Below are 27,382 nucleotides of genomic sequence, written 5' to 3'. Positions count from 1 at the left end.
ATTAATTTAACCAACATACAAATTTTCAGCTTCAAATTTCCCCAATCTCGAGAAACTCCAACTTTGAACTGTGCAACTTACTGATTTGGATTCTTAATTTCTCTAACGTATCAGTATCTTTCATTCTCGATATTATGACTTTAACTTCCAAGAATTTATTTTTCCAGCTTTCGTAACCCGTTTATAGAACCTTTGCTTCTTAAATAAGTTCTAGGATACTCACCTACTTTGGAGTCGTGACTATTCCTCGCGTATCCTCTCGATTCCTCCTCTATCCGCTCCACAGGAACACGCCGGTTCGCTTCGTTTCGTTTTATCCCGATCGGATCGGCAGTCTCGACACGCTATCGATTCGATTTACGCGAACGACAACTTTCTGGTTGGCGTCAATCGCGGCACTTCCGTTCCTGAAACGGAACATCGATTCACGGTCAAGGTGAACAATTTGTCTTGGATCGTTCGCTCAAATCATGCGTAAAACAATCGAATTCATTGATCTACCGTAAAATCAAGTCTATCATTCTTGCTATATAATCGATTCCGTTCGTATATCCAGGGAAAGTGTAAGAAAAATATGAAAATTATCAAACGCTATGTGGCGAGCTGAAAGTCACAGCGATATGAGCCAAACATTTGAGAACTCGAATTCAGTTACGTATCTTAAAAATATCATCCCTTTGGTTTCATAAATAATTAAATTATAATTTTATTCTTTGCTACGATACTTTTTGAAAAGATATAACGAACGTTTCGTAATAATATCGAATCGTTGGAAAAAGTTTGTAATGTCTTTGACAATCGATACGATCTGAACTTTTGCCACGTATTTGATTATTACGTATTTGATTGAGAATGAACGAAAAGATTTTCAAAAAATCAAAAAAAAAGCTAGTGAAGCTACTCGATAAGTACATTATATTTGCACGTGTTATGGAATAAAATTTGTATTCTATGAAACTAATTTTGATTCCGAATATCCTGACGATACATACGATGGATAATTCGCGATAACAAGGTATTTTATAAAAGCTACAGCGCTATGATTCTCAGCCAGCCAGATGAGAATTACCGAATCAAATGAAAAGTTAAATTGAAACGTGAACGTTATACCCGGTAAGAAAATTCAATGCCTTCAGATTCGTTTAGGGTTTCGATTTGTATGCAGATTACTGGCTTTCCTTTTCTATCGAGAGATAAGACACGGCTTATTGCACGTCACAGACTTTCTACTGGATAATTTATCGTTTTGCATCCAATAAAACTAGGTGGCTTGTCTACCTACATTCTACGCTATAGAATCTACGATATCGACGTTGCTCTTTTAGTCGTAGATTGTAGTAGCCGGCGTGAACGCGTATTTCAGAGGTTGATTCGTGCTGTGCGCCGGATAACGCGTGCAAATCACGAGTGCTCTGGTATGCCGATGTTTTCTCTCCCCTTTCGTCGTGTCTAACAGATTTGATTAGAATTCAGTAAAACGGGAACACGTTTGGAAAAACGCACGACGTTTCTTCCCGCTTCTGTCGTTATCCCGATTACACATTTTTAAATCCTCGTCATGTAGGACAAATAATTTTCACCTAATATTCGCTACGTTTCTAAAAATGTTTGATATTTCTCTGTAGCTTCATTGCGAAATTGCTGTCTCACACGATCAGGAATCTTCGTCATTTTGTTAATTAAATTTATCGCCGAATATTATCGCGTCTTGAAAAACGTTTAAAACTTCGTATCTCAGTTGCTATCCTGATTTATTTTCCGTTCAAAAATCTCGTACGGCTAATAACGTTTATCGTATCGAATCAATCGCTCTATCGAGTAAAAAGAGTTTTGAGTATACGGAGAAGCATCGGAGTTTGATTATTTTTCACAGACAAATGATATCCAATTTTCGTTACTCACCTATCAGAGTTTCTTCTTGAAGATGTGAATACCGTGACAGACTCTTATAGTTTCCCTGCAGCTAATTATCTCTTCTCCTGTTTTCTTCTTTCCAGGAAGAACTACTGCCTCTCCTTTCCAAAGAACGAAATCTTCAATTCTCCGGAATGTTGCTTAAATTTCTCATCGTTGCCATTCAAATTCGGGACAAAGAGAATAATAATAATTAAAGCTTCAACTTGCAGTTGCTGTTTCTTCTTCGCCTGTCCAACTATAACACTCGCTTCGTTTCCAACTTGTCGACTTGCTCGACGATCATCCTCGCCTCATAACGTACGAGTCTCCTCCCTCTGTACTCCGATGATATTCTTACTGTTTCTATCCGCTCGTCCGTAAACCAACCACTTGCTGAAGAGATGGGCGATCTTGGTTTCACGCCTCATAAGCCCCGAAACGACTCATCCCTTTTTGCGCTTCGAATCGTTTCTTGCTGCTTTCTCTGATTCGACCGATACCTCCGGTGTCGTTTTTACTCTTCTCCGACCATTCGTCGTTTTTCCTCTTTGCTTCCGGCGGCTGTCTTTTCAAGTCTCTCGCCATCCACGATGATCCTATCTGGTCTTATCGATCCGATCGTCGCTGCTCCAAGGCTAACGCCTAAGAAAGTTGCGTGGAATTATCTTGTTTAATTATTTTTGTCGTGCAGCGATCTTGAAGTCGTGTTGGATGCAAGAAATCAAGGAAACATTACGAAGGTAGTAGCGTTTTTCTTCTCGTTCCTTTCGCCTCCCAGTCGATCGCGTGTGATGGATCGTTGATCCTTCGATCGTGTTCTGTTTCGGATTATATTTATGGGTTATTTCCCTGGAGATGCGATCTTAGAATCGCGACATTCGTTTTCTCTTCGTAACGAGTCGTTGGATCGTTTACGACAGATCGTCGATCTTTCGAACGCCTCTGCTCGATCTGAAAAGATCAGATTTTCTAATAATTTCCCTGGGAAAGTATCACGACCTTAGAACGTTGCAGATGCAAGAAAGCAGAGAGACATCGTAGAAATAACAATGTCCTTCCTCTTTGATCATTTTCCAGCGTACGTGTCACGTGTCTGACAAATCCTCGATCCTTCGTCACGTTCTATTCGAACCGAAGAGATCGTCTTTCCTATTATCATCGTCGGTAAATGATCTCGGAATCGTGTCAAAGGAAAGAAATCAAAGGAATATCGAAAAAGCGGCAATACTCTGCTTGTTTCGTTCAATTATGTATGACAGATTGATTCTGTGACCGAGATATGTTCGAATCGAAGAGACGTTGATGATTCTGCAATGGGCTTCCGGCACGACGCGTTTCTAGGTAGACACGCTAATCGACGAAGAAATAAATACGCGTTTTGTGTCATTGCGTGCCATCAAAGAGGTCTTGCATGTTCGTGGACACGGTCGTTCGTGCTCCAGTAAAATCACAGGAAACGTTCAATTTGTGGAAGTTCGTCATTGAAGAAGAATCCTCTGACCAGGTCACTTCCTTCACCGTCCGCTGCTTCTCGATCTTTTCCACGAAAATGCAAACTCGAGCAGTTCGTTCCTATTTCGCTGTCAAATCCTTTGTTCCTTTCGCGTTAATAGAAGTGCGACTTTTACGAATCTTCGTTTACAATTCCCTCGTTAACGTTGCGTTTCTACTTTTATCGCTTTGTACGGCGCTTCTGCCAGCTTCTCGATGATCAAAATAAAAATAACTATGCTCGATCGTAATAGTTTCTTACACAAAACGGTTCTTTTATTTGTAATTGAAATCTGTCGAGATTCATAGCAATCAGCTTGTTAGAGATGCTGTTCTTTAGTTACTTTCTCTTCCTATCGATGTTTTTACAAGTCAAGTTACTCCTTTCAATTTTTTATCGGTAGGCTAATTATCTTTTATCGGTAGCTGTGCTTAAGGCAATTACGTTAGGCTACCGATCTCCGTTGTGCTATCCAATTTGCTAAACGATTTGCTCACGATCGTTCGAATGTTTACATCTTCTAATTTCTTCTTTTCCGATCATAATACGACTCTATCCTATTCCCTTCAAATTTCATGCAAAAATTCTTTCGTAATATCCTGTTGTACAACTTTACCCTTTTGTCCTTGTCGAGAATCGTTCTCCGATGCTCTTCGACCACATCTTCCAACGTTTTGTCTCTCTTTCAGCCGTGTTCCACCACGGAGTGTCGCAGAAATTTAACCCTTTGGAGAAGAATCTCTCTAATTCTTATCTAAATTGTTCCTTCCTTTACGATATTCTTCGGTACCTCGTCAAATAGCCGAAGTCGATCGCGAGATACGATTCAATCTCTCTCTAAACAAACTCTTCCTTCCAACTTCTTCCACGCGTTCCAGTTGCTCGCCAAAAGCGTAGCTTTGGAATTTCTCTCTAAACAGTTCTATCTTCGCTCGTCCTTCGATCCGGTCTCTCCAACAATTTCATCAAGAAATGTAGACTCTTCGTGAAAGAAAACGCGCTTCTCTTCCACAACGAAATCCTACAATTTCTCTTTAAACGATCTGGCGCATCTTTTATCTGTTTCTTCGGCAACTCGAACAGCGTGCCGCGGTTCTTCGCGCGTCCATCAAACGCCTTCGCCCTCTATCGCCATCCTCTGGTGGTGCATACCTTTCTCTCACGTTTCAAAGATCGTAAAATCGAAGCAAGAGTCGGACAAGATCATAAAACGATCGCCCTTTTGTGACAACTGACTGCGAGACGAGTGTCGAAATTGCACTGAGGCTGGTGGTATTCTACCGCCCCCGATGTAGCTTCTCCTTACCGCGTCAGAGTCGAGCCATTTAATAGTGGGGACTCGGATATCCCTTCTTTCACTGGGAAGCTACTCGCGAACGCTGTTCGTGTCCTTGCTATTCACGATCGCGATATCCTCGTTGCTTGCGGCGGAGAAGACCTTCTCCCTACCGACCGTATTTCTTTCACCTTGCTGCACGTCCTCTTCGTCTTTTTCCTCTTTCCTTCTTCCCTTTCTTCGTCCTGCTGCTCCTTCTCCTGCTGCTGCTGCTCCTCCTCCTCTTTCTAGGTCTGTTTCATTCGCCTCTCGTTCCCACGATTCTCCCGTTTAACCGGTAACACCATTCACGCGGCTAATACCGCTGCCTCGAAAGCGGAGATTCGTGTCGATATTCAGAATCGCCGTGCAATTGCACGCTCACTGCTATTCCAACGTATTCGCGTTCCTGCTTTCTCGATCGATCAATTTTTTTCCACCTATTGTTCGTTCTGACCTAATGGTCGTTCCATAGGAGAGGCTGTTTCTGTTCGCGCGGTTACCGGGAAGCTGACCTCTTGGGTTTAGAAGCCTTCGATGAGCGACATCAGCAGTTTAGCGGAGATTGAAAAACACGGTCGGCAAAGTATAGCGCGAAGTATCGGAGATAAAACTCCGATGGAAAAATATATTTTAGGATCCGTGTATTTTATTCCCGACAACTTTAGGAATATTATCTGTCGTTTTATTCATCTTTTCTGTATTATTATTTTGCTCGTTTAAAACCGCACGCACCGCTGAACGTTACCAGCGACCACCATCGTCAATTTCCATCTTAAACATTCTTAAACATCGGTCGGTTGATTTAGTATCGGTTGGAATATTTCTTAGATACAAATTCGGATCTTTCCTCGGCTCGGATTAAATATCTCTTTTAAATATCGAAAGGTTGCGATCGATAGCTCGCCTCGCTTCCCTATTTCTGTAGTTTTTGAAATACAAAAATTCAACGTTTTTACCAACTTCAATTTCAACCTACCGTTTCTTATTATTTCATTTAAATGTACAACTTTCTTCCTGTAGCCCCGTTGAAGATCGCTTCCTGTTCTCCATCTGAACACGGGCAACGATAAAATCAAGATACTCGCAAGGCACGAAAAGATGCTTAAAATTCGACGATACTTTCTTCCTTTCTCTCTCCTTCGCTGTCAGGAAAGACAACGTTCCGACGTGTTAACGTTTCGCTTTAATTCACAGCCGCGCGTTCAATTAAGGGAAGCTTTGAAACGATTTGTACCGAAACCGGGAAACTCGAATGAAGCGCAAGGTGCCTGTCGTTCGCTGTAAGCGCTAACACTTTAACGTTGTAACATGTTAATCCGCTATGTTAACGGGCTAATTTCCAGCAACTGTTCGCATCGAACGGCCCATTGTTCTCCAGTGCGCAGCTATTTGCTCAGCAATTAAATTCATGGCTCCTGGTCGATCGTTTTACAACTAAAACTCGTTCCATTTTCTCGATAGGATTCCAAGCGTCTAGTTGCAGCGTTAATGAGCCCGTCTACAACCATTTGCGATCTTCTCGATGCTCGTTATCGATAGATAATAAGTATAATAAATGAAATTGCAACGAAATAATAATCAACTAGAGTACGAGCGTAAGAAACGGGGAAAAACTGTCGGATCATCTGGGCGGAATCTTAAAAGTAAAACGGGAACAGTGTACGGATAGAAATGACAGAGAAACAAGTCGATAAGTGACGGTAATAGAATGTGAAAGAAGATAATGATCATTCTGTGGAGAACTCGCGAACCAGAAGTATCGTAAAAACAAATAAAATTATAATAGCTGAACGCGATTACAAAATAATCGAAACTCGAATACCAATTAGCGCAGATATCTATGAAGATTGCGATGGCTAAAGTCGATCGTAAAATGATTGGTTTGTCTTTTAATAATCGCTATCCACGTTTCTATGCACATTTTTTCACCACAAGATCGCAATTTTGGGAGACTTTTTTTTACGAGAATAGAAGAAAGAAGAAGAAGAAGAAGGAAAGGAAAAGAACTGACGTAAAGCGCTCGATCTATTTTTATAGCATAGCATATAGCGTTAGGCGTATCAGGGAACGCATGGTTCAGAGTTCAGAGTGATTTCAATACCAGGATAGGGAACGATGTCAGCGCGACAGTAGAGACTTTGCGGATCTCAGCGTTCTGCTCGCAATTTACATTTTATCGCTAAAAATCTTTCAACTGCGTCGAACGTGTGTGCCAGCTCATTTCCATCTGAATTTTTATTTAACATTTATTTTTTTTTTTTGTTTTTTTTTGTTTAACGATCGATGCACATGCAACGATACCGGACGATTGGAAATTATTAATTATATTATATGGCCGATATTATAATGTAACTTGTAAATTGTATATGTGTATATGTGTGCGTGTAATTGAAGAGAACCATGAATTTTCTATCTTCAACACACAATTTTTTCACTGCCTCGAAATTGTTCATGCCGTTTTAATATCACCGGCACGTTACTGTTACTTTGCTTCAATTTAACACCGACGGTTCAAATAATTCTTGAAACAAATCTTACACGAATTACACAACGATTTGCTCGTACGTCATGAATATAGATATTGTGTACTTAAATTGTTCGTTGATCGCTATTATCTTGCCTGTATAAGGCGTGACGAACACGTAATTATTTTATCAAGTGGCAATTACACTTTGCAAATGACCAACTACGAGTCGGAGGTGTTATTTATTAATTAAAAAAGATGTTAACTAAGTTGAAATTAAATGGAATTTCAAATGAAACAGCTTCCCATGAATATAACATCTACACATCTTATTACAACTAATACTGTCCAATTAAAAATTAAGAAACCTGCACACACTTGACACGTTCACGCTACCGATTATAATCACTAGACTACGGACCTTCGTGTAAATTTATATTTCCATTAATTTCGTGGCCAAAGGAATAGAACTTAGATAAAGATCGATTTCATTTCTTAAATATCGTCGCAAGTTGATCACTTTCGTTTCGATGCATTGCTTATTTTCCCATATTATATGCGTTCTCTGTATTCTCGCATCATAAAACCTATAAATCCATAAACATTTTCGCTTATTTCCCGACACAAGTCCCTCGAATCGCCTGCAACGTCACTTCAATTCGTTTATCGACGAGAAAACACTACGAAAAGACTGGGAATTTTAACGCGAACGACATGGTCACCCACGCGATTCCATGCTTCATCTCTCGATGATCTCATCGCTGCAAACCCGTCGTACTTTCACGCGCAATTTCAAAGAGACACGTTAACTGATCTCGATGAATCATTGCTCGCATCCGTACGTCGCCGAAACGGTTCCGAAGGAACCAATTTCTCTAGGAGCGGCGCGATCTTCGTGAAAAAAGGAACGCGACGAACGAACTGTACGCATAATCATACGCCGTGGCTGTAATTAAGGAAACAATTATTATTACGGTACATTTGCACGTGCGTAGCCCAGATTTCTGCCACGTTCACAGGCGTCCCGTAGCGTAACGACGCATCGAACGAGATGCCGATGTTGAATTTTCGAAACTCCTCCACACGTCGAACAAAACCGCAAGCTACGCTTTTAAGCGGAGATAAACGACTCAGATCTACGTTTCATCCAGTTAAATCCAATTTCTGGATTTATTAGGTTGTCCGAAAAGTGTCTTTCTTTTACAGACACGTCTTCTACAACGACGCATCTTTCTACAAGCATGAAACCTAAGCTGTCGAACGTTGTGATCTTTAGTTTGATAGAACAAAATGGATCATACGTAATACGTGATAAAATAATATAAAATGGAAAATGTGCATCCATTATTTCCTTATAAAACGAAAGAAACTTTTCGGACGACCTAATAGTTGCTGTATCTGGGAGGATTCACGAGGAGAAACATTTTCTACCGCCAACTTGTATTTGCCTTTATTTTATCTTTGAAATCGCACGTGTATACGAGTTTGGTGAAAGCTCGAGGCTGATCGAAGATGAAATTGCTTTTTGGATAAATCGAAGCAGTCGACGGTTTGTATCTTATCTTCTGTTTTAAAAATCCAGAAAGATATCTCTCGTTATTTAATACGTGTACTTATATGACCTCGATCTTATTTTTCAATTTTTTTAGATAATAATTCTAGATAGACGTTCTATTAATAATGTCAGAAGCGAATGATCACGCGATGAAATTGATATTATGAAATACGATTTGTGTCCTGACTTTTAGTTCAATAAAAATTAGATAATTCCAGGATAAACATCGTATGGTGGGTTCAGAGTAGTAAAAGTTAATCGAGTAGATATTTGTGCGTATTGTATCCTCCTTAGAATGTCATTCTTGACACACGGCTAAGTAATTAGGTTCCTCTTGTAATTTCTTTTGTATACGAAATAGTACACTGAAACTGACGTTTCGTTAATTGAAGAAACATGTATTGTAGTTTCTTTACTGATTTTGGTAATTTCGTCGTTTCCGGCTGAAATGGAGAACGGAAGTTTGGCCAGAGAGTTTGACAATCGGCGGAAACGTTACCACTCCGTCGCATTGCCAAAAAAAGTAGAGCGACGACAACCTCGTTTTACGAATTACCCGAGAACCAGTCCTCAGATAGAAATGTCTGCATCGAAAATTATTTATCGGTTAGATATTAATTTAGTTGAGATGTTAAAACGCAAAATTTATTAAGACGTAAGAAATTTATACAGTAAAAAAGTTCTTAATAGTCGAATACAAATAGCAATTTTTCAATAATTTCTTTTCTCCGTCGGTGTATTACAAATTGTCCGTTCTATTGGAAATAAAAACGAAAAGACATGAACGGTGATTGCCACGTTTAAAAATTGAAAACATCAAATTTTCACGTCTTTTATAATTTAATATCATCCTTTGTTTACTTCGGATGGAAAGGAATAATGGTACAAGATTAGTAAAGATTATCATAATCATATGCCTTAAATTCATTTATTTACACGCAAATATATTATATGTATACGGATAGATATTTATATATTATGTATATATCACTGTTATATTCCTATATAACCCTTGAGATTTACACGTACAACCTACGTTTCTTTCGACATCGTCGTTCTCGTGAAATATTTCGCTCTGCACTCTTTTGTTTCGCGTCGCGTATGTTGTCGCAGCAAACGAACGAGAACAGAATTTGCTGGAATCTGGAATTTTCCTTTTTTAATCTCGAAGCACTCGATCCGGCAATCTTTCGTCGTTTTACAAAGTGATATATCTTTTTTTGTCTTTTTATTGTTGTTTAGAAATGCTTAATCGATTACCGAACGAATATCATAGCCAAAACGGGTAATATAAAAAACATCGAGAATATCTCTTTCAAAAATGACACCTGTTCGAAAAGGCCATGGCTGTAAAATCATTTCGCAAACTCGATAAATGCTAACAATAGCGAGTTTAGAATATAAAATATTGTCGTGTTACGATTACGAAAATTTTCAGAACAGCGCACTTGAGATTAATGTAAACGGATCTCGATTAACACAGACCTTGATTTTTGTGTGTTTACAATAGATAGAATAGATCTGGATAGTATTGCTAGAACACTTCTTGTTCACATGGACCTAAGTGATGACGAGTAACTTATCCACGTGTTTCGCGTCTTGTCTCTGTTGAGCATTAAACCATCAAAGAATCGTTTGAGAAAAGATTCAATGCAAAGTCTTCTTATAAAATGATCTGAGAGAATTTCGTAAAAGAATTCTGCACAGGATGTGAAAAGAGGTAATGTTAAATCTGTTAAATCTTCATAGTACTTCTAACATTGAAAAATATTAAATTAATGTTAAATTTCATATTAATATTGTTATTGATACTATAATATTAACAATACTATAATAATATTAATGATATCGTGCTTCATAAAAATAAGAATACTACTTGTTAAAAAACATAACGATCAAATTATCGATTTAATAATGCTGTTCGCTACTGATTTCTTAATTTCTAAACTACCTTCTTCCAACACTCTGTGCACCAGACAAAAGTCGATCTTAATCTCGCTTCTGAAAAATTATACAGTGTTCACAGATTCATTTCATTGGAATAAAATATGAAATTTACTTAAGACAACCTCGAAAATTAAAAAAAAAAAAAAATGACAAGCTTGCGTGCTTATACTAAACCGTCGGCTTTATCGCGTAAAAAAGCCGAACATGTTTTTAAGATACATATTTTCTCTCTTCTCTCATACTTTCTCTCTTTCTCTCTCTCCCTTTCTCTCTCTCTCTTTCTCTCTTTTTAGCTGATCGAGTAACAAGTATTCGTTATTTACAAATCTATGATAGCACGGGTAATTTCATAATCGTGCTACCATGACCTCCGTTTACATAACATCTCCTCTAAAAAAAATAGTTAAAAATAAGCAGCACATATTTCGAGTTTCGCATGCATCTAATAGTGCCATCTATAACCCTGCCTGCCTTGTAACGATCCAAACTGGCTTCTCTTTACTTCATTTTCTTTCTTTTCGTCGGACTATAGCGCGACCAAATAGAGTATATGAGTTACATTAAAGTCACAATCAATTAAAAGTAAATGCTTCTCAATCACAAATCTCTTCAATGCGAAGACACAACCATTTTTATTCTTATTCTTTTCGTCTTTCTATTTTTTGTCTTTTCTATCGCTAACGGAACTTTCACAATCGTCGCAAGCTTTTGTCCTGACTGTTTTGTAAACGTATACGATCATATTATATTAATCATCACTATGAACAAGCTCATTCGTGTTAACGTCGTGTGTATACAAAGAGAAGAAAAAGGATTTATTACAAAACAGCGGAGCTAATAACAAGTATATCAAATGCGAAAGTAGCCTCTGATTTTGTTACATGATAGTTGCTGTATGATTTCGTTATAAAAGTAGCCTCTAATTTTCTGACATTAATTGCTGTCTAATGAGACAAAATATTCTGCGTTGATTGAGAGACTGGAACTCCGCGTTTTAGAAAACGAACCTTACACGATGTTATATCATAGAAAATAAAGAAAAGTAATGCAAATCATATAATAAAAGCATTGATCAAATCATGAAACGATTTTCTCTCATTATACATATAGTACAAATCCAATAGTAAACGTCATATATGGCATCTTTCGAAAAAGCTTAAAATTGTTGGGCAGTTGGTACAAAATATTTCCGATATATACAAATTCTCTTTCATTTTTTTTTCTACCTCTTTCTCGTCATTTCTTACTCTCGCATCTTTTTGTCTTACCTTTATATAGATATTAAACAAACAACAGTTTTCATCTTTATCTTACGGCCCACCGGTATGACGTAAACTTAATCATCCGTATACTTAATCAAATCTATGTATATAACATGTACACGTATAATAGTACTCTACAAACAGAGGGTCATGTGATATTTTTTCTCACGTTATAGTCACAAACCTTTCATGTAAGTGTTCCGAAGAGCTCTCGATCAATCTTGGTTTACTTTCTACGAGTGTAGTATTGTGTACATGTGTGTGTATATGTGTGTGTATGTCAGTCTTGAGCCACTTTCATAAAAGCTTTCTACTTTTATGACCAGGTCGTCTCTTATCTCGAACTTTTTCGTATCAATAGTGTATTGGCACATTTCTCCTAATATGTTTCTCCTTATATTTTATATATATGTATATGTATATATAGTACGAATTCTATATATATATATATATATATATATATATATATATATATATGTATATATATATATATGTATGTATGTATGTATATATATATATATATGTATATATATATATATATATATACATGTATATATATGTATATATATATATATATAGAGAGAGAGAGAGTGTAATGTACCTGTTTATACTTCGTAGTGTGAGCGTGTTATGTTGTTATGTGTGATACCTTTCGCGAACTTATGCTATTACTAATGGCTCATCATCGGAGAAGCCTCGTATCACGGGACTGTCTTCTTCTTCTGAAATTACAAAAAATTGGAAATTTTGAAAATCTTACATTTTCTTGGATAAATATTATCAACAATTTAAATTATACTGCATTAAATTATACTGTTAAATGGATTGGAGACTCACCTAAGCCGTCTGTGGTACCGGGGAAGGTGGCCTGCCCGCGTCTAGTATCGTAGTGGCTATTAGCAAATTGCGTGAAACTATTGGGTAATCTTCTGTGTCTAATGATAAAGTATGCCACCGCAGATCCCAAAGCAAAGATCAGAAAAAAGGTTGTTATCGCATACGAAATAATGTTAGCCGTATCTATAGTCACTGGTAACGATGATACTTCTAAAAAGATTAATTTCTTATTAATTACGCTAAATTGCTTAAAATTAAATTAATATTTGTTAGATAATTTTTTGGTAATTATATAATAACAGTGACACCTCGCCGATATTGAATAAGTCATTTGAAATAAGATAATGATATGAAATGAATATATTACAGCAACATATTTTAACACTCAACGAAATCAGTGAGGTGCCCATATTTTAAATATCGCACTTTTTGAGCTTGTATATAAAAGTAAAATTTACAGTAATTTGTTATTAGAATAAACGACTATAACTATATTCAGATAATTACCCGCGCTATGTACGGTGCTAAACACTTCGCTCAGAGGACTCTGGTAGCCTTCCTCAGTGACTAAACGAATGGCAAACGAGTAAATGGTATCCGGTTTCACATCTTTGTATATGTACGGTGGCTGATCGCTTTTATATATCTTGGCGATCGAATCGTTCATTACGTGTGATCCTTCCATCACCAAAACCTCGTAATGATACTTCTCGTCTCTCATAACATCTGGTAAATCGTGTTCTTGCCAGTAAACAACAAAGCGTTGTTCATCATACAGAACCTTCACTTGATGAGGAGGTGGAATGTCTGGTGCCGTATAGAAAACCGGCTGACTGGGTAGAGCGTTCTCGACATCGGTGGATATCGTTATTTGATACTTGCCGCCGTGTTTAATCGAGTTGAATGTATGCTTCATAACAGATTCGTTCGTCGCCGGCAAAGTCACTACAAAATGCTTTTTGAGCGTCGATTCTGTTACGGTGATCTGTAATTTTAAAAGTAATAACTTTTAAACAAACGAATACTTAGGTAGTTTCTCCAAATTAATTTTAAGATATAGCAAGAATATTCTTTCAGTTCAAGGGAAAGATACAATGCAATAATTCATATCGTTGAAATTTCTTATTCACCGTATATCTAATTGGCTCGTCGATGTTAGGACAACTTGCGCTCCAGGAAATAATTATGGTATCAAGTCTCTCTGTTGGAGTAACTTTTAGTTTCTTTGGCGGAGCCCGTTGATTGAAATGTGTGAATACCGAGACTGGTTGACTCAATGGCCCAGCGCCATAATCTCCGTTCACGCCCACCGCAAACACGTAAGACTCACAGGCTTCCAGTTCTTTGATAGTCGCCGACAGGTTTGTCGTTAAATACCTATATTCTGAAAATACAGTTAATTTTCAACTAATGATTCAAATAATTGCCGATCGTTCCATGTTTACGATTTACATTACAAGGCTATTACTTTGGAAAAATTCCTTCATTTTCACTGCATAATGAATTCCATACTGCCACTTAATTTTCCTAGTGCTTTTGGGCGGATCCCAAGTAAGCTTTACCGATGTTCCGTGCGGTTTCACTAATTGCGCAACCAGGTTCGTGACAGTCGGCAAGGGAGTGCCCTCCGTGGTCGCAGTAACAGTCTTTGTCTTGCCAACGTAGTTCTTCCTCTTGGCACCGACTTCAAAACTATACATAGTTCCTGGAGCCAGTTTCAGTATCTCCACGCGATTCTCCGTGCTGATAGTCGGCGATAGTACAGGGTATTTCGTTGGACCTCTCGGAGTAATGACATAGGAAACGTCTTTCATCTTCTTCCATGACAGAGTCACCGAGTGATTGGTGACCGCCTCCACTTTAAGATCCTCAATATTGTCGATATTAGTGGATCCATCAAAGATTAAAGTTGCCACGTTGGACGAGGCAGACTCTCGTTCTTTATTCTTTGCTATTACCCAGAATGAATAATTCTTTCCTGCCTCGAATGGCATGTCTAATAAAGCGGAAGTCTTCTGCCGGAAGAACCGTACAGGTGGTATAGGTGGTGTTACGAATCCTTCGTAACCGGTAATAGGTCCATTCGGATGCAGAGGTGGTTTCCAGGTTACTTCTACAGTGGTTCCATTTTTTTGAGTAACGGTGACGTTCCAAGGTTCTGATGGGACACCTTCGCCCGTTGTGGCGATTAAATATTTGGCTGGCGGGAATGACGTGGTTTGACCCTTTATTCTAACGTGAACTGTCATGTTGTAACGAGTATATGGTTTAAGATTGTTAAATTGATACTCCATTTCGTCGATCCAGTGGCTAGCATTGGTCCAATTCGCTCCAGGTACAGCATACGCTATCGAAGGTAGAAACTCGAAACTGACGTTGGTGGGCAATGGCATCCACCAATATAAGAACAAACTGGTAGCAGTGACCGACCGCTCGTCCACTCCCATCACAAGCACCTGGTAAACACGGGAACTATTCTTCTCGCAATTGCTCTCGTCGAAACCATCCACGCAATCTTGTTTACCATCGCAGTACGATGCCAGAGGGAAGCATCGTATCTCGTCGCAAGGGAACAAGCCAAAGAAACAAGATGGCGTGGCTGCTGGGCTGGAGTGTTGTTCTCCGGAGCAACCTAACTCGTCACTACCATCTGGACATTCCTCCACGCCATTACAAACGCTCCTTATGGGAATACACGCACCGTCCATACGGCACGTGAATTGATCCTCCCGGCAGGAAGGCTGATCACTGTCCCCACAGTGCAGCTCATCCTCACCGGAAGTACAATCACTGGAGCCATCGCAAACCCACGAATCTTGTATACAATCGCCATTCAAGCACTGGAACTGATGTTCCCGACAAACCTTAGCTTGTTCCGTAGGATATACCACCGTCCATTCCTCAACATCCTCGTTACCACAACCCATTTCATCCGAGTCGTCTCCACAGTCGTCTACGCTGTCACATTTCCACCAGTATGGCACGCACTTCTTGTTATTACACATAAACATCCAATTATTGCAAGGGCTGTTAGGGAGGATTGGTGCCAATGACGGTGGTTGCTGAGTGGTACAGTTAACCTCGTCAGACCCATCGGCGCAGTCTTTGTCTCCGTCGCAAAGCCATGAACTGTATATGCAACGATATTTAGTATGCGACACATTGCACGTGAACTGCCACTGTTCGCAGACCATCTCGCTACATTCATTCTCGTCTTCTCCGTTTTCACAGTCTGGTTCACCATCGCATTTCCAACTAGCTGGTATACAACCTCCATCCTTTTTGCAAAGGAACTCGTCGGATCTACATGTGCCGGGGAATACCTTCTTGCTGCAGTTCTTCTCATCGGAACCGTCTCGGCAATCGTTCTCATTGTCGCAGCGCCATCTGTGTGATATGCATCTACCGTTTGCGCACCTGAACTGTGATTCCGTACATTGCGGATAGTTGCAATTCATTTCGTCTTTACCATCCTTACAATCGTGATCGAAGTCGCAGACCCAGTGCTTCGAGATACATCTATTGTCATCGCACTCGAAGTTTGGCGTACACGTGGTGTGTTGTGACGTGCAACCGACTTCGTCCGAATTGTCTCCACAATCATTGTCCCGATCGCATCGCCACGATGATGGGATACATACGTCATTAGCGCAAGCGAATTGATTTGGGGCACACGTACTGGCTACTCTGGGACACGTGGAATTGGCGAACGGGGTGATTCCTCCTGGGCACATACACTTGCCATCGATCATTTCCATTCCATCAGGACAAAGACAGACATAACCACCACGAGGTGCTCCGACACAAATGTGCGAGCAGGTATTATTAACGCAAGCGTTGGTGCCTTGCTGAATGCTGTGCGCGAATACTTTGAGGTCCATCAGACCAGGCAGTTGACCTATAATAGAAGTGATGCCAAAACCATGATCTTTATCTGCGACGAATATCATAGATTGCTTCCAATCATCCCAATACATGTTATCCTTGAATACTGCTATAGCGAACGGATGTGACACTTTGTCACTTTTAGAGATCACTTTCTTGAATTTCTTTCCATCGAAGTCGCTAGATCCGATGTAATCCTGCCTGGCGTCCACCCAGTAGATCCGTTCTGCTATGTGATCGATAGTTATTCCATTTGGCCATTCGACGTTTGGTTCCACAAACAGTCTCTTCACATCCGTTCCATCCAGATTGGCTCTCGATACAGAAGCATTTCCCGGAGCCCAATCGGTCCAAAACATATACCCATTCATTGGATGAACAGCTATTCCCCTGGGTTTCTGCAAGTTGTTGGGTCCTAGGATGGTCCTTCGCATTCTTCCCATGGTAGAAATGTCTGTCCTGATCACCTGAATCCTCATTTTAACGCCATCAACGATATACAGAAGATTAGAGACCCAATCGAGAGCCATTCCTTCTATGGAACTTAAATCGGTTTCTACTAGAATTTCGGGAAAACTTACACCATCTTGGAAACATTGTCTACCCACAGTGTCGTTGACAATATCCGCCCAGTACAGACAATTGTTCCTCATGTCGAACTCGATTGCTATAACGTTCTTTAAATCGTGAATAGGTAGTGTTACCAATTTCTCGTCTAATAAATTGATTCGCGAAATATGCTCACGTTGAGCTACCAATAAGAATCCAGGTTTTTCCTGTATAGGGCATGGAATCTCGTCCGGCTCGAAATTTCGCGCTAAGCCACCTATGCATTCATCATCGGCTATTTTTATATAACCCTTTGTTCGATTATAAAATGCGCCAGGTTCACAGGTATTCGGTACAGCATAAGGGTCATAGAGAGTCATGCTTTTATCTCTGATACAGTGATAAGGATTTCCAGTTCGTACGAAGCCAAAGTCGCATTGATAATCGTTAAAATCGCATCCGCATATTTCCGTCTTTATTGGTCGATCATAATCCATCCCCGTGTAACAATTAGCTTTCAATGCTCTTCTTTGATAGATCTCTTTCCGGCCTAACACGCAAGCCATCACCGGTTGATCCGTACTCGTCGGTGACCAGAATTTAAAATCATCCTTGGTACAATCTCTTTCGAACACGTTCCTCAAATCAACCTTGATTATTAGCCACTGGTGCTGACCACTACCTGAACCGAACATCGTGAAAACTGTAGTATTTTCCCCTGGTTCGGTCATCAGTCCATACACGCGCAACATTTTCTGATTGAATTCGTACGACTGCCAGGTCTCCCCTTCGTCAATAGAGTAAGAAATGTCTCTGGTTTCTCCGCGTGACTTGAAGTACTTAACAGCTACCAACAGACCACCATGGTCTCCCATGTTAAAGAAGTAGTAGTCCTTGAGGACCTGTTTCCAAGTAAGGCCAGCATCTCTCGATACATACAGAGCAGGATGACCTTTGAGATTTGGCCCTATCACTCCTGTAGCCATTATAATACCAGGAGCAGACTTCGAACTCATAATAGATACCGATCTTGTCACGGGATATAGCTGACTGAAACGTTGGCTCAACTGCAACGAACAGTTTTTACCGCAGTGTATGTAGAAACCTTCGTGATTGGCAGCAGGTGGTTTTATACTATTCCATGTCGCTCCATGATCGAATGTTATCACGGAAACTAAATGCTCGAGTCCAATAGATCCTGATGTTGGTGCTCCTTTTACTTGCGACGCTATATAAATGCCGCGAAGACCTTCTACTTTATACAGATCGGTAAATGTTTCATCCGCTACGTCACTGGAAAAAATCACATACGAATTGGTCATTCGTTCCTTATCCTTGTAATTGTTTGCTTGAGATAAATTGAGATAATTACTTTAGCCAACTGTCTTTCCAGGTACTGTTCGGGAAAAACGTAAAAATTCCCTCGAGAGATAATGTAAACGTAGCTATCTTCTCATCTATAATTTCCGATATATAAAGATTGACATGCGTTTCATCGTGAGAAGCCGTAACAAAAACTCTGTTATGTGAAACATCGACGACATGATAATTCTTAATTGGCAAAGGCGTATTAAACTCGGCCTTGACGAAGCTAAAATTTTTGTAAGATACGAAAAGATCCAGATGTTCCGTTCCGTTCTGCGAAGCAAAAATTTTGTTAATTCGCAATGTATATCTGGTCAAGATATATACAGGATAAAACTTTATAAGCTTGATTTATTACGTGCCTTTATTTTCTTTGAAGTAGCAAATCTATAATCTCCTCTAATTTGAAAATCTTCCACTTCTGAGATAATCACTGTCGACGGTCCGATCAAGCGAGTCACTGAGTCTTTTAGCAAATTATTCTGCAAATCAATCTGGTAAACAGTGTTTCTTCCATCAGAATGCATGCGTTCGATTATCAAAGCCGGTGCAGGCGACCAAAAGAATGCTTTTACGTAAGGACGCAATATCATCCACGTGAAACCAGTGTTCGATGATAACCATAGCTGAAACCAATATAATAGAAGCATAGGAATCACTTTTCTAAACTGAAAATTACTTTTAATGGAAGAGTATCAAAACTTACATTGGGCACAGGACTGACTTTGTCCAAAGCAAGGACAATATCAACGTCCATTTCATAAAACGAGATTTCACTAGGATGAAACCGTACTCGCACTTTATTTATCATTTCTCCATTATCTGGTGTAATAAAAAGTAACTTGTGTGTACTGTCCACAAAGATACACTGGAAAAAGACGTTGAATCATGTTAAAACAATAAAATGAGTGAAATGAAAATTAAACTAGAATAATAATAAAATAATTATGAGCCCTTTAACTATAAATGTAAATTAGAAGATAATACTAATGAAATATGAGCTTACAAATCTGTAATATTTTGGATGATTGGTGAACTTGTCCAGGGTAGCATACTGATCATCTCCAATTCGAAATTTTTCAGTTATGTTGACAAACGTGTCACCATAATTATAACTTATATACACAGCACTAGGATTAGTAGGTGTTGGAGCTGTGCTGCTCTGCAATTTCATCACTGGTGTACTGTCCCTCGCCAAGCATATTATCACATTAGATCTTTCTCCTACCCAGTGAACTATCAACTGCTGATGAGAATCATTTAAAGCGTTGATCTGCGGGGAAAAGAGAAAGTTGAAACATTAATTCCAAACGTGAAATTATCAGAGATATCATCAGTCACAACATAGATAAAGATATGGATAAGCTGAAAAGTACAAGTACGATATAAAGAAAAACATTACACTAACTTGTTTGTATACATACGTTGATTTATATAAATATTAAAAAATGTAGTGAAAAATTTTGCCTCCATTTAGTGAAAATTGAATGAAGGTTAAATGTATTAGACATTGTACTTCATGGAAAAAAGATTGCGTACTCCTTACTGTGAAAATACATACAGGAAAATTTTTACGATGTAACGATTCTAATAATGAACTATAGATTGCCTAATAAATTAGCATGACGTGATAGACAAGCGGTGAATATAGTTAATTTATTACGACAAATTGTGCAATAAAATTTTGAACCATAGAGATATCGTCAGCTCGCATCGTAAGCTCTAAAATACACGAAGTAATTTTTTATTTTTCTCTTCCCCCGGTCTTAAATAACTTCAAGGATTTCTGCAGTGTGATTACATTACACATGTGAAAAAAGTGAAAGGAATTTCTGAAAAATCGTTGGCAATATTTATTCACTAATTTAACATCTATTCTGTACATATTACTTATCATAAAATATTATTTTCTTGCGGACAAAATATTTACTTAACTTCATTTTGAGATAATTTCGATTAACATAAATAATTAATATAATGAATTGTGTATTAGAACATATATAAATATAAAAAGAATGTTACTTTTCCTTTTTCCAATTCATTGCAAAATTCCACATTAGAAACCTCGAGTTTTATTCTAATTATTATTCTGTTAAGAATTGAATCTCTGGTTAAAGATAAATACGTAATACAAATTCGTATTTTTAATTCATACATAATTAAGAAGTATTTGTAGATATTGAAATTTTAGCTGCTAATACGAGTGACTAATGCCGTAAGCTTTGTTTATATAGTTTAATTTATCAACTTGACTGACTAATATAATACATATGTATTCTTTTGTTGTCATCCACTCAAATACTTTAGTCTGTAATCTTACTTTGGATTTAATTGCATTCGCTGGAATGACACGTATTACCTATGAGTAACTGTCATACAGTGCTTATACACTATGTATCATCAGAACATTTCATATTTGTTAATATAAATGTCTGTCCTTGAGGGAAAATAAAACTGCGCTATTTCATCTTATTTATCACGCCGTATATTTCGTGAAAATATTTGGAATAGGTTTTACGTAAAACATACGAAAAATAGTTTCGAGGAAAGAAGTCAAAGTACACTTCTATCGAATTCAATAATTATCGAATACGATAAGACGAGCCACTACAAACAAAGGAAAAAGTTTGCGTCCAATTGTAATAACAATGATTTCTACGATTTCGATTTAGCTAAATATAGAGCGCAACGTCGTACTAGGTATTCTTTTCGTTGGACAACCTTATTTCCAATTCATGAGCACACAATATGATAAATATGAAACATGTCATTGATTTCAATTGGAGTAATTCGTCAGTAGGCACTGTTCGTTCAGCTGACACGATACAAGACGAACAAAAGACCGTGGTTTTTCGATAACAAACACTGGAGTGCTTTATTTGAAATATGGGTTTCGGTCGATCGCTAAAAAGGAAATAGAAAAATGAAAAATGGAGGAAAAAGATGAGAATCCATCGCAGAAAATAAAGGAGACGGATAGAGCGGTTACTGACCTCTGCGTGTCAATAACAGAACAACCATGACGCGTTACTCCGTTTCGTCAAGATTGATTAAATTTAGTCCGGAAGGGACATAATACGGCAATTACGTTCTCCGCTGTTGAAAGCACAAAGGCAGCACTATGTATGCCGGCCTTATTAGCCGCCGCATAAAATTCTAAAAACGCACCTTATCGGCAAGTAACAAGTATGCACAAGGAATGATAAGAGAACAAAAACAATCTAACTTATGTGGGAAATAAATCGATGGCATTGTCGATGCGCAAACCGGATCAAAAGAAACAGATCGTTGGTAAAATATTAAAATATAATATGGTACCTTCGTTGTGATGTTTGGATTGTTATTTGGAAATAGCGGAACATCCCTGCGCGTTCGACTAGCTGACGTTTCCCTGACATCGGTATAATCATCCCGATTTATGACAAGAGGCTGCCTATAACCATAAGATTCATAGTCCTCGGTAATGTGAAGGGTTTTCGCTTTTTCACCGAATCTCTGTCCGTTATTAAAACTCGTTAACAACATGAAATGCAAAATAAATGCGGAATAATAGAAGACCGAAGTCGTCCGGCCGGCCATCTTGCTCAGACTGACTTTCTTTAATCATGGCATGTACAAATATATGTAACTAGATATACAGGGTGTCTCGAGCAATTGGACCAGACTATAATTCTGAAATTATAGAGGGTAGAAAAAAAATTTCATTAGGTAAAATTAAGTAATTTCGAGTGAATCATGACCTGATGTAAGTATTTACATATCTACTGTGAAAGTTGAGTAGTTTTGAAAACTGTAAGATTATTCCTATTTTTTAAAATGGAACTTAAAATTTTGTATATATCAATCAATGAGTTTGTTTTATTCCGTATAAAGAGTGTATTATATTAGTCGTGTATAATATAATTATCTTAAAAAATATTTCGTTTTAGTTTCATGAAATTTATCATATGAAAGAGAAGGAAATAAATTAGAATAAATGTAAGGCTACTGCGTCACATCTTTCCTTGTCTTTCGTACAGTCAGTTCTGCACTTCAGAATTAAAGTTAAAATGTTTTCTAACCTAATACATTTTCGACGTAAACATCATAATACTCTCTAAAAAATTTTTCTATTTTCTAGCGGGTCAGAGGTGTAGTTTAACCTCGTTGCATGAAACACCTTATATATATGTATATATATATATATTATATATTATGACAATGTGTGTATTTATGTAGAGTATATCAAGATGAAGAACTGCATGTCTAATATAATGCGTCTTAACGCGCATGCGCGATTCGTCATTTGTATATTTATCTTTAAACAGAATGATCTCGAAAGTTATTGCAAGATAAGAATCCATAATATTAAATTAAGGTAAAAATTAAAAAAAAAGTAATATCTTGAAGTTCTTTTAAATTTTGTACAATTCCATCTTCTGTATAATAAATAAAACCTGCAATAAGGAAGATGTCGCGCATTGAAGACGCAGCCATACCTCGTGGCGATTATTGATTGCGTTTTGGAACACACTTAAGTTTAAATTGTTTGGTAACAATTTTTAAAAATCATTAGAGATATTGTTAACACACTATTTTCAAAAACAACAGTATTTTTATCAATGCATCTAATTAGTGTAAATTAATAAATATAATAGTTATATTCAAAATAATTACAATTACAAACAATTAAAACGAAATTAAGACACTCGTAAAGTTTATTGACTACAAACTAATATTATTCAAATATAAATCGGGGGATAATTGTCAACGTAGTTATCAATGGGAAAAAAGGTTCGTAATAAAATTGAAAGTCATCATTGGGGAAGTAAGTACTTTTATCGGTGACTCTCAAATGTATGTAATAATAAAACTACATTAGATAATGACTATCATTTCCTGGCGACACCATCAAGGTCTCCCTCTGCTATCGGTACATCTATTCAAGCAGAGCGTATGATTAAAAAAAAGTTTTTTTACATTTCTAATTACTAAATACGTAAATAGAATACCAAATATATGTACAGCGAATAATAAAATTTCTGTCATATTTTCAACTGTGTCAATAATTTTATAACTTTGTACTTCATAAAAAATTTATATTACGAAAACAACAAATTTTTAAAGTTGAAATTGATCCAAACAAAGATACAAAGATTTAAAACATATACTGTCTAAAATAAAATGGTATTATAAAATTACAATCTTGCTTTTCTTATCTCATTAATCTCTGATCTAAAAATATTATCAGGATTCATGGACGAGGATGGAAATATTCTTAGGATTTCGCACAACTATAATTATTAGATAGTTTTACAATTATTATATATTTTCTATTATAATCATTTTTATTTCTTATAATTTACTGTTCTTCGTTATCTCGTATTTATATTTATATATATATATATATTTATATATAAAACACATAGCTATGAAATATTAAGTTGTGTGTAGTGTAGCAATGCGACTCCAAATAGTTTAAAAAATATCCACTAAATGCACATGCATTAAACTAGAAAAAAGCGAACGGTGTCATCGATTTCATTGTATGTTTCTTTCTTCTTTTGATTAAGATCGTTAATTACTGCGTTTCGTTCTTCTTGCCTAGGCGTATACTGCGTTACTCATGATCGTATGTACAAATTAGTGAAGCGCACAGTACAATATATAGTAAAAAAGATGAGACGTTTTACAAACGTATTCCCAACATGTGCTACTCAGAGGTATCGTCGAGAGAAATATGATTATTACCATGTCAAGAAAAAGTGCATTCCAAGAAAAATGGAACAAGTCGACGTCGATTGAAATGAGTCGCATTGTAAATGGACAACATCTGAACAGAAAAGAGGGCGAGAGCTTTTAGTAAAAATGAACAGTTCTTAAATAATCGTCACTGAAAAAGATGATCAAAAACGCGGTTCTTAAGTTTCGACCTTAAACCATTCTTACACTCTATATGAAACAAAAAACAACCATGATAAATATTTAAAAATGTCAAAAGATAAGACAAAAGGAAAATAATAAAGAATACGAAAGTTAACAATCGCGTAAATCGCAACGTGGATATGATATCAGTTAATATCAAGCGAGACGCTTCAAATGGAATCGATATCATTCTAGATTCTTCTCGTTGACAAAAGCTCGCTTGATAAAAACTGCATCTCACACGCAGAAACATGTATAAAGAACAATTAAATATTATCTCTTCGTTCTATTCTTAATTCCGTCGAATCGTGATATTTTGGGATCGTATATAAGAGGAAACTCTTTAAATTATTAAACAATATGTGTTCCATTTCTTTTCTTTTTTATAATCCTCCAATGCGTATTCCCTTAGGGCGTAGCATATATTTAACAATTTTTTTAAAAGCTAATTTATATTTATATTTATATATAATATTTATATATTTATTTATATATTTATATATGTATCATGTCCCAAGTTAGTGTGCCGCTTAAATATATATATGGCAGTCATCGAAACGCAAACGAATCGTTTGCGGAGAAACGCGAAATTAAAAAAAAGAGGTGCTGGGCGAGAGGAAGTGTATATACCGGTGTACAGACCTTACAAATGAACACGTGCATCGATTGAGCTGCTTAAACAGATAAAACAGGGCGGATATCATGAATTAAAGAACAACGATTCTTTCCTTCTTAAGACGAGAGCAACAACGCGTATCAGGTTACTGCACAAGCTCTAATAAGAGTTTCTTCTAAAATAGAAACATTATAGCACTCTAAGCTGCTACAAATTTTTATCTATGTAGTATAAAAAGGGCTAGAAGATACTTTTCAATTAAACGAGAGTTATATCTCATAAGGCATTGCTTCTCGAGTTCCTCTTCAACAGCGAACATCTGTTCAAAAATGGCATTTGCGCGACTCGTAGAAACATAGAAAATTGTTCGAAGCAATATTAGCAAGTACATACTGTAAAAAATAGATCACTTATCGAGCTTTCACTGCTATTATTCGATTCGTTACGTGTCATTGCTTGAAAATGTGATCTACTGGCTTATCCTGAACAGTCTGAATTAATTTTATAATCGAATTCTTATCTGACTTATAATATGCAGAACTTTTGCAGTAACTGATATCTACTGTGATATCAAACTAATATTATAGACAAACGAAGGATTGCCTTGGCTACATTGTAAAATAATATCAAAACGCAAGATACGCCCACGTATTAAATTACAAAATCTAAAACTTGTACTCAGTTCACTATGCGAGTATGCGAGAAAGATGGGCAATTAATTTTGACAATTAATATCCATGTCCAAGTAAACTCGATCACGCTAACGTGGGACATCGAATGTGTGTGTATGTTTGTGTGTCACTTTCTCAACTAGCGATATATTGCAAAGTGTCCGAAAATTTCTTGAAGAAACTAAAAAAAACACAATTAAAGACTTCAAATGGCCTACACGCGCGTGAAATGTTTTAAATACATACAGACAGCTGCTTAAATATTTTCTATTAGTTTTTTTTTTCTTCATGATGAATAGTTATCGAAGATGGTAGGCATTTTTCGTAAAATCGACACGGATCTTATAATAAGTCGAGTCTTCCTTCGATTTTGTTTCTTTCTCGTTTTTTTTTTCCAAACATCATATCCGCGTGTATATCTCCTAATTCTTACAATCAGCGCTGCCTTTTTATTTATTTGTTAACCACGTAGAGCGACGAAACATTTCTTTTAAACTGTGTGTGTTGTGCTGAGCGGCTTATACCGAACTTCACTGCTCCAGTTTAGCTGAAAATTGGCAAACAAAGCAAACATTAAATTAAAAAATGTTAACGCATATTACGTAGAAGGCATGTGTGCGTAGTGTTTCTTTGAAAAACAATGGTAATTTCTTATCCACGAGGCGTAGAGCTAAATTAGTCTTATTTCTCTTTCTATAGTTCATAAAATTGTCAATAAAAACAAATTCTTAAACAATTTTTTAAGATTTCTATGAATTGAAATGAAAAAGAAAAAAAATATATATATATATATCAAGATTTAAGTTTCCTTTTAAACTAGCGAACTTCATCCAAAAAGATATTCCTTAAATAACATTTAGAATATTATTATATATTTTTTTAATAGTAAACTAAAGTATACAAAATTAAAGATCGTACCCCTCTAGCCTCTTTAAAATTTAATACGCACGATATTGAGCAAGAATGTGTATAAAGTATCCATAAGGAAATATAGCGCAGCCTGTTTTTTACCTTTCCACTTTTTTGAATGTTTAGTCTTCAAATCTGCTTTGAAATATAATTATATTTGATTTCGATATTTCGCCTAATACAGATAATTTTTAAATAGTAAAATGGACAGGTTGAAACAGGTCACCCTGTATATACGGGAATAATAATACTACGTCTCAAAATATCTTTTAATGCTGCTAAATGAGTGCTATAACACTATCTGTCAAGGTTTGACATGAGCAAGTACGGATACTACACACAAATGTGGGCAATTAAAGTACATATGCACGAATCAGCTCTATCATTTAGGAGCTGCACGCGTTTATGTAAGTCGCGTGTACAGCCAAAATTTACCTCCAACAGTAGAAGGCAACAGTGTCATATCTTACTGATAACCAGGATGATTTCTCTGAAAGTATTTTCTTTTTTTTCCGACCAGCAAAGAAGCGTGAACAAATGATATAATATGTATGATGACATAACGAAGCAATGACAAAAGGATGGCAGCAATATAATCCAACAATGATATACAATAAATCATGTGTGTCTACGCATATATATATAATAATAACAATACATTATACTAGAGCGAACGAAAGAAATGTTTCATGAAAAAGCAATGAAAAATGCT

The 27,382-nt window shown here is 37.0% G+C and overlaps 3 protein-coding genes across 10 annotated transcripts in view; all 3 read right to left on the bottom strand.

Annotated features, from left to right (window-relative positions):
* Positions 1–4,825, bottom strand: part of LOC126920654 (titin-like) — a 28,248-nt gene extending 23,423 nt beyond the window's left edge. Inside the window, exons 1-2 of the mRNA XM_050731340.1 lie at positions 1,903–4,825; positions 224–407 (exon numbers count right to left, since the gene is read on the bottom strand). The gene's annotated coding sequence lies outside the window, so the exon portion shown is untranslated. The remainder of the gene's footprint in view (positions 1–223; positions 408–1,902) is intronic.
* A 4,812-nt stretch (positions 4,826–9,637) lies between these two features.
* Positions 9,638–22,193, bottom strand: LOC126920649 (sortilin-related receptor-like). The gene is made up of 10 exons (XM_050731314.1): positions 21,889–22,193; positions 19,577–19,843; positions 19,277–19,438; positions 18,933–19,196; positions 18,578–18,843; positions 14,240–18,498; positions 13,902–14,155; positions 13,279–13,756; positions 12,772–12,981; positions 9,638–12,656 (listed from the first exon to the last, which is right to left on the bottom strand). Exons 1-10 carry the CDS (start codon positions 22,147–22,149, stop codon positions 12,595–12,597), a joined length of 6,483 nt encoding a protein of 2,160 aa, XP_050587271.1. The 5' UTR covers positions 22,150–22,193; the 3' UTR covers positions 9,638–12,594.
* Positions 22,194–23,857: 1,664 nt separating this feature from the next.
* The window catches only part of LOC126920647 (spectrin beta chain), a 38,961-nt gene continuing 35,436 nt past the window's right edge, over positions 23,858–27,382 (bottom strand). For all 8 annotated transcript variants that reach the window (XM_050731304.1, XM_050731309.1, XM_050731308.1 and 5 more), the window contains one exon: positions 23,858–26,308. In XM_050731304.1, coding sequence (XP_050587261.1) covers positions 26,305–26,308 — 4 coding nt within the window. In that variant the 3' untranslated portion in view covers positions 23,858–26,304. The remainder of the gene's footprint in view (positions 26,309–27,382) is intronic.

This window comes from Bombus affinis, chromosome 9, assembly GCF_024516045.1.
Source record: "Bombus affinis isolate iyBomAffi1 chromosome 9, iyBomAffi1.2, whole genome shotgun sequence".
Lineage (NCBI taxonomy): Eukaryota > Metazoa > Arthropoda > Insecta > Hymenoptera > Apidae > Bombus > Bombus affinis.
Note: the sequence above shows the minus strand (reverse complement) of the source record. Positions and strands in the feature narration are given on the sequence as shown.

Coding starts and splice junctions, on each gene's coding strand:
- LOC126920649 (XM_050731314.1), bottom strand. CDS start 22,149: ATGGCCGGCCGGACGACTTCGGTCTTCTATTATTCCGCATTTATTTTG. Junction 19,197..19,276: donor AAGTCAGTCCTGTGCCCAAT/GTAAGTTTTGAT, acceptor TATTGGTTTCAG/CTATGGTTATCATCGAACAC. Junction 18,844..18,932: donor CTACTTCAAAGAAAATAAAG/GCACGTAATAAA, acceptor TTTGCTTCGCAG/AACGGAACGGAACATCTGGA.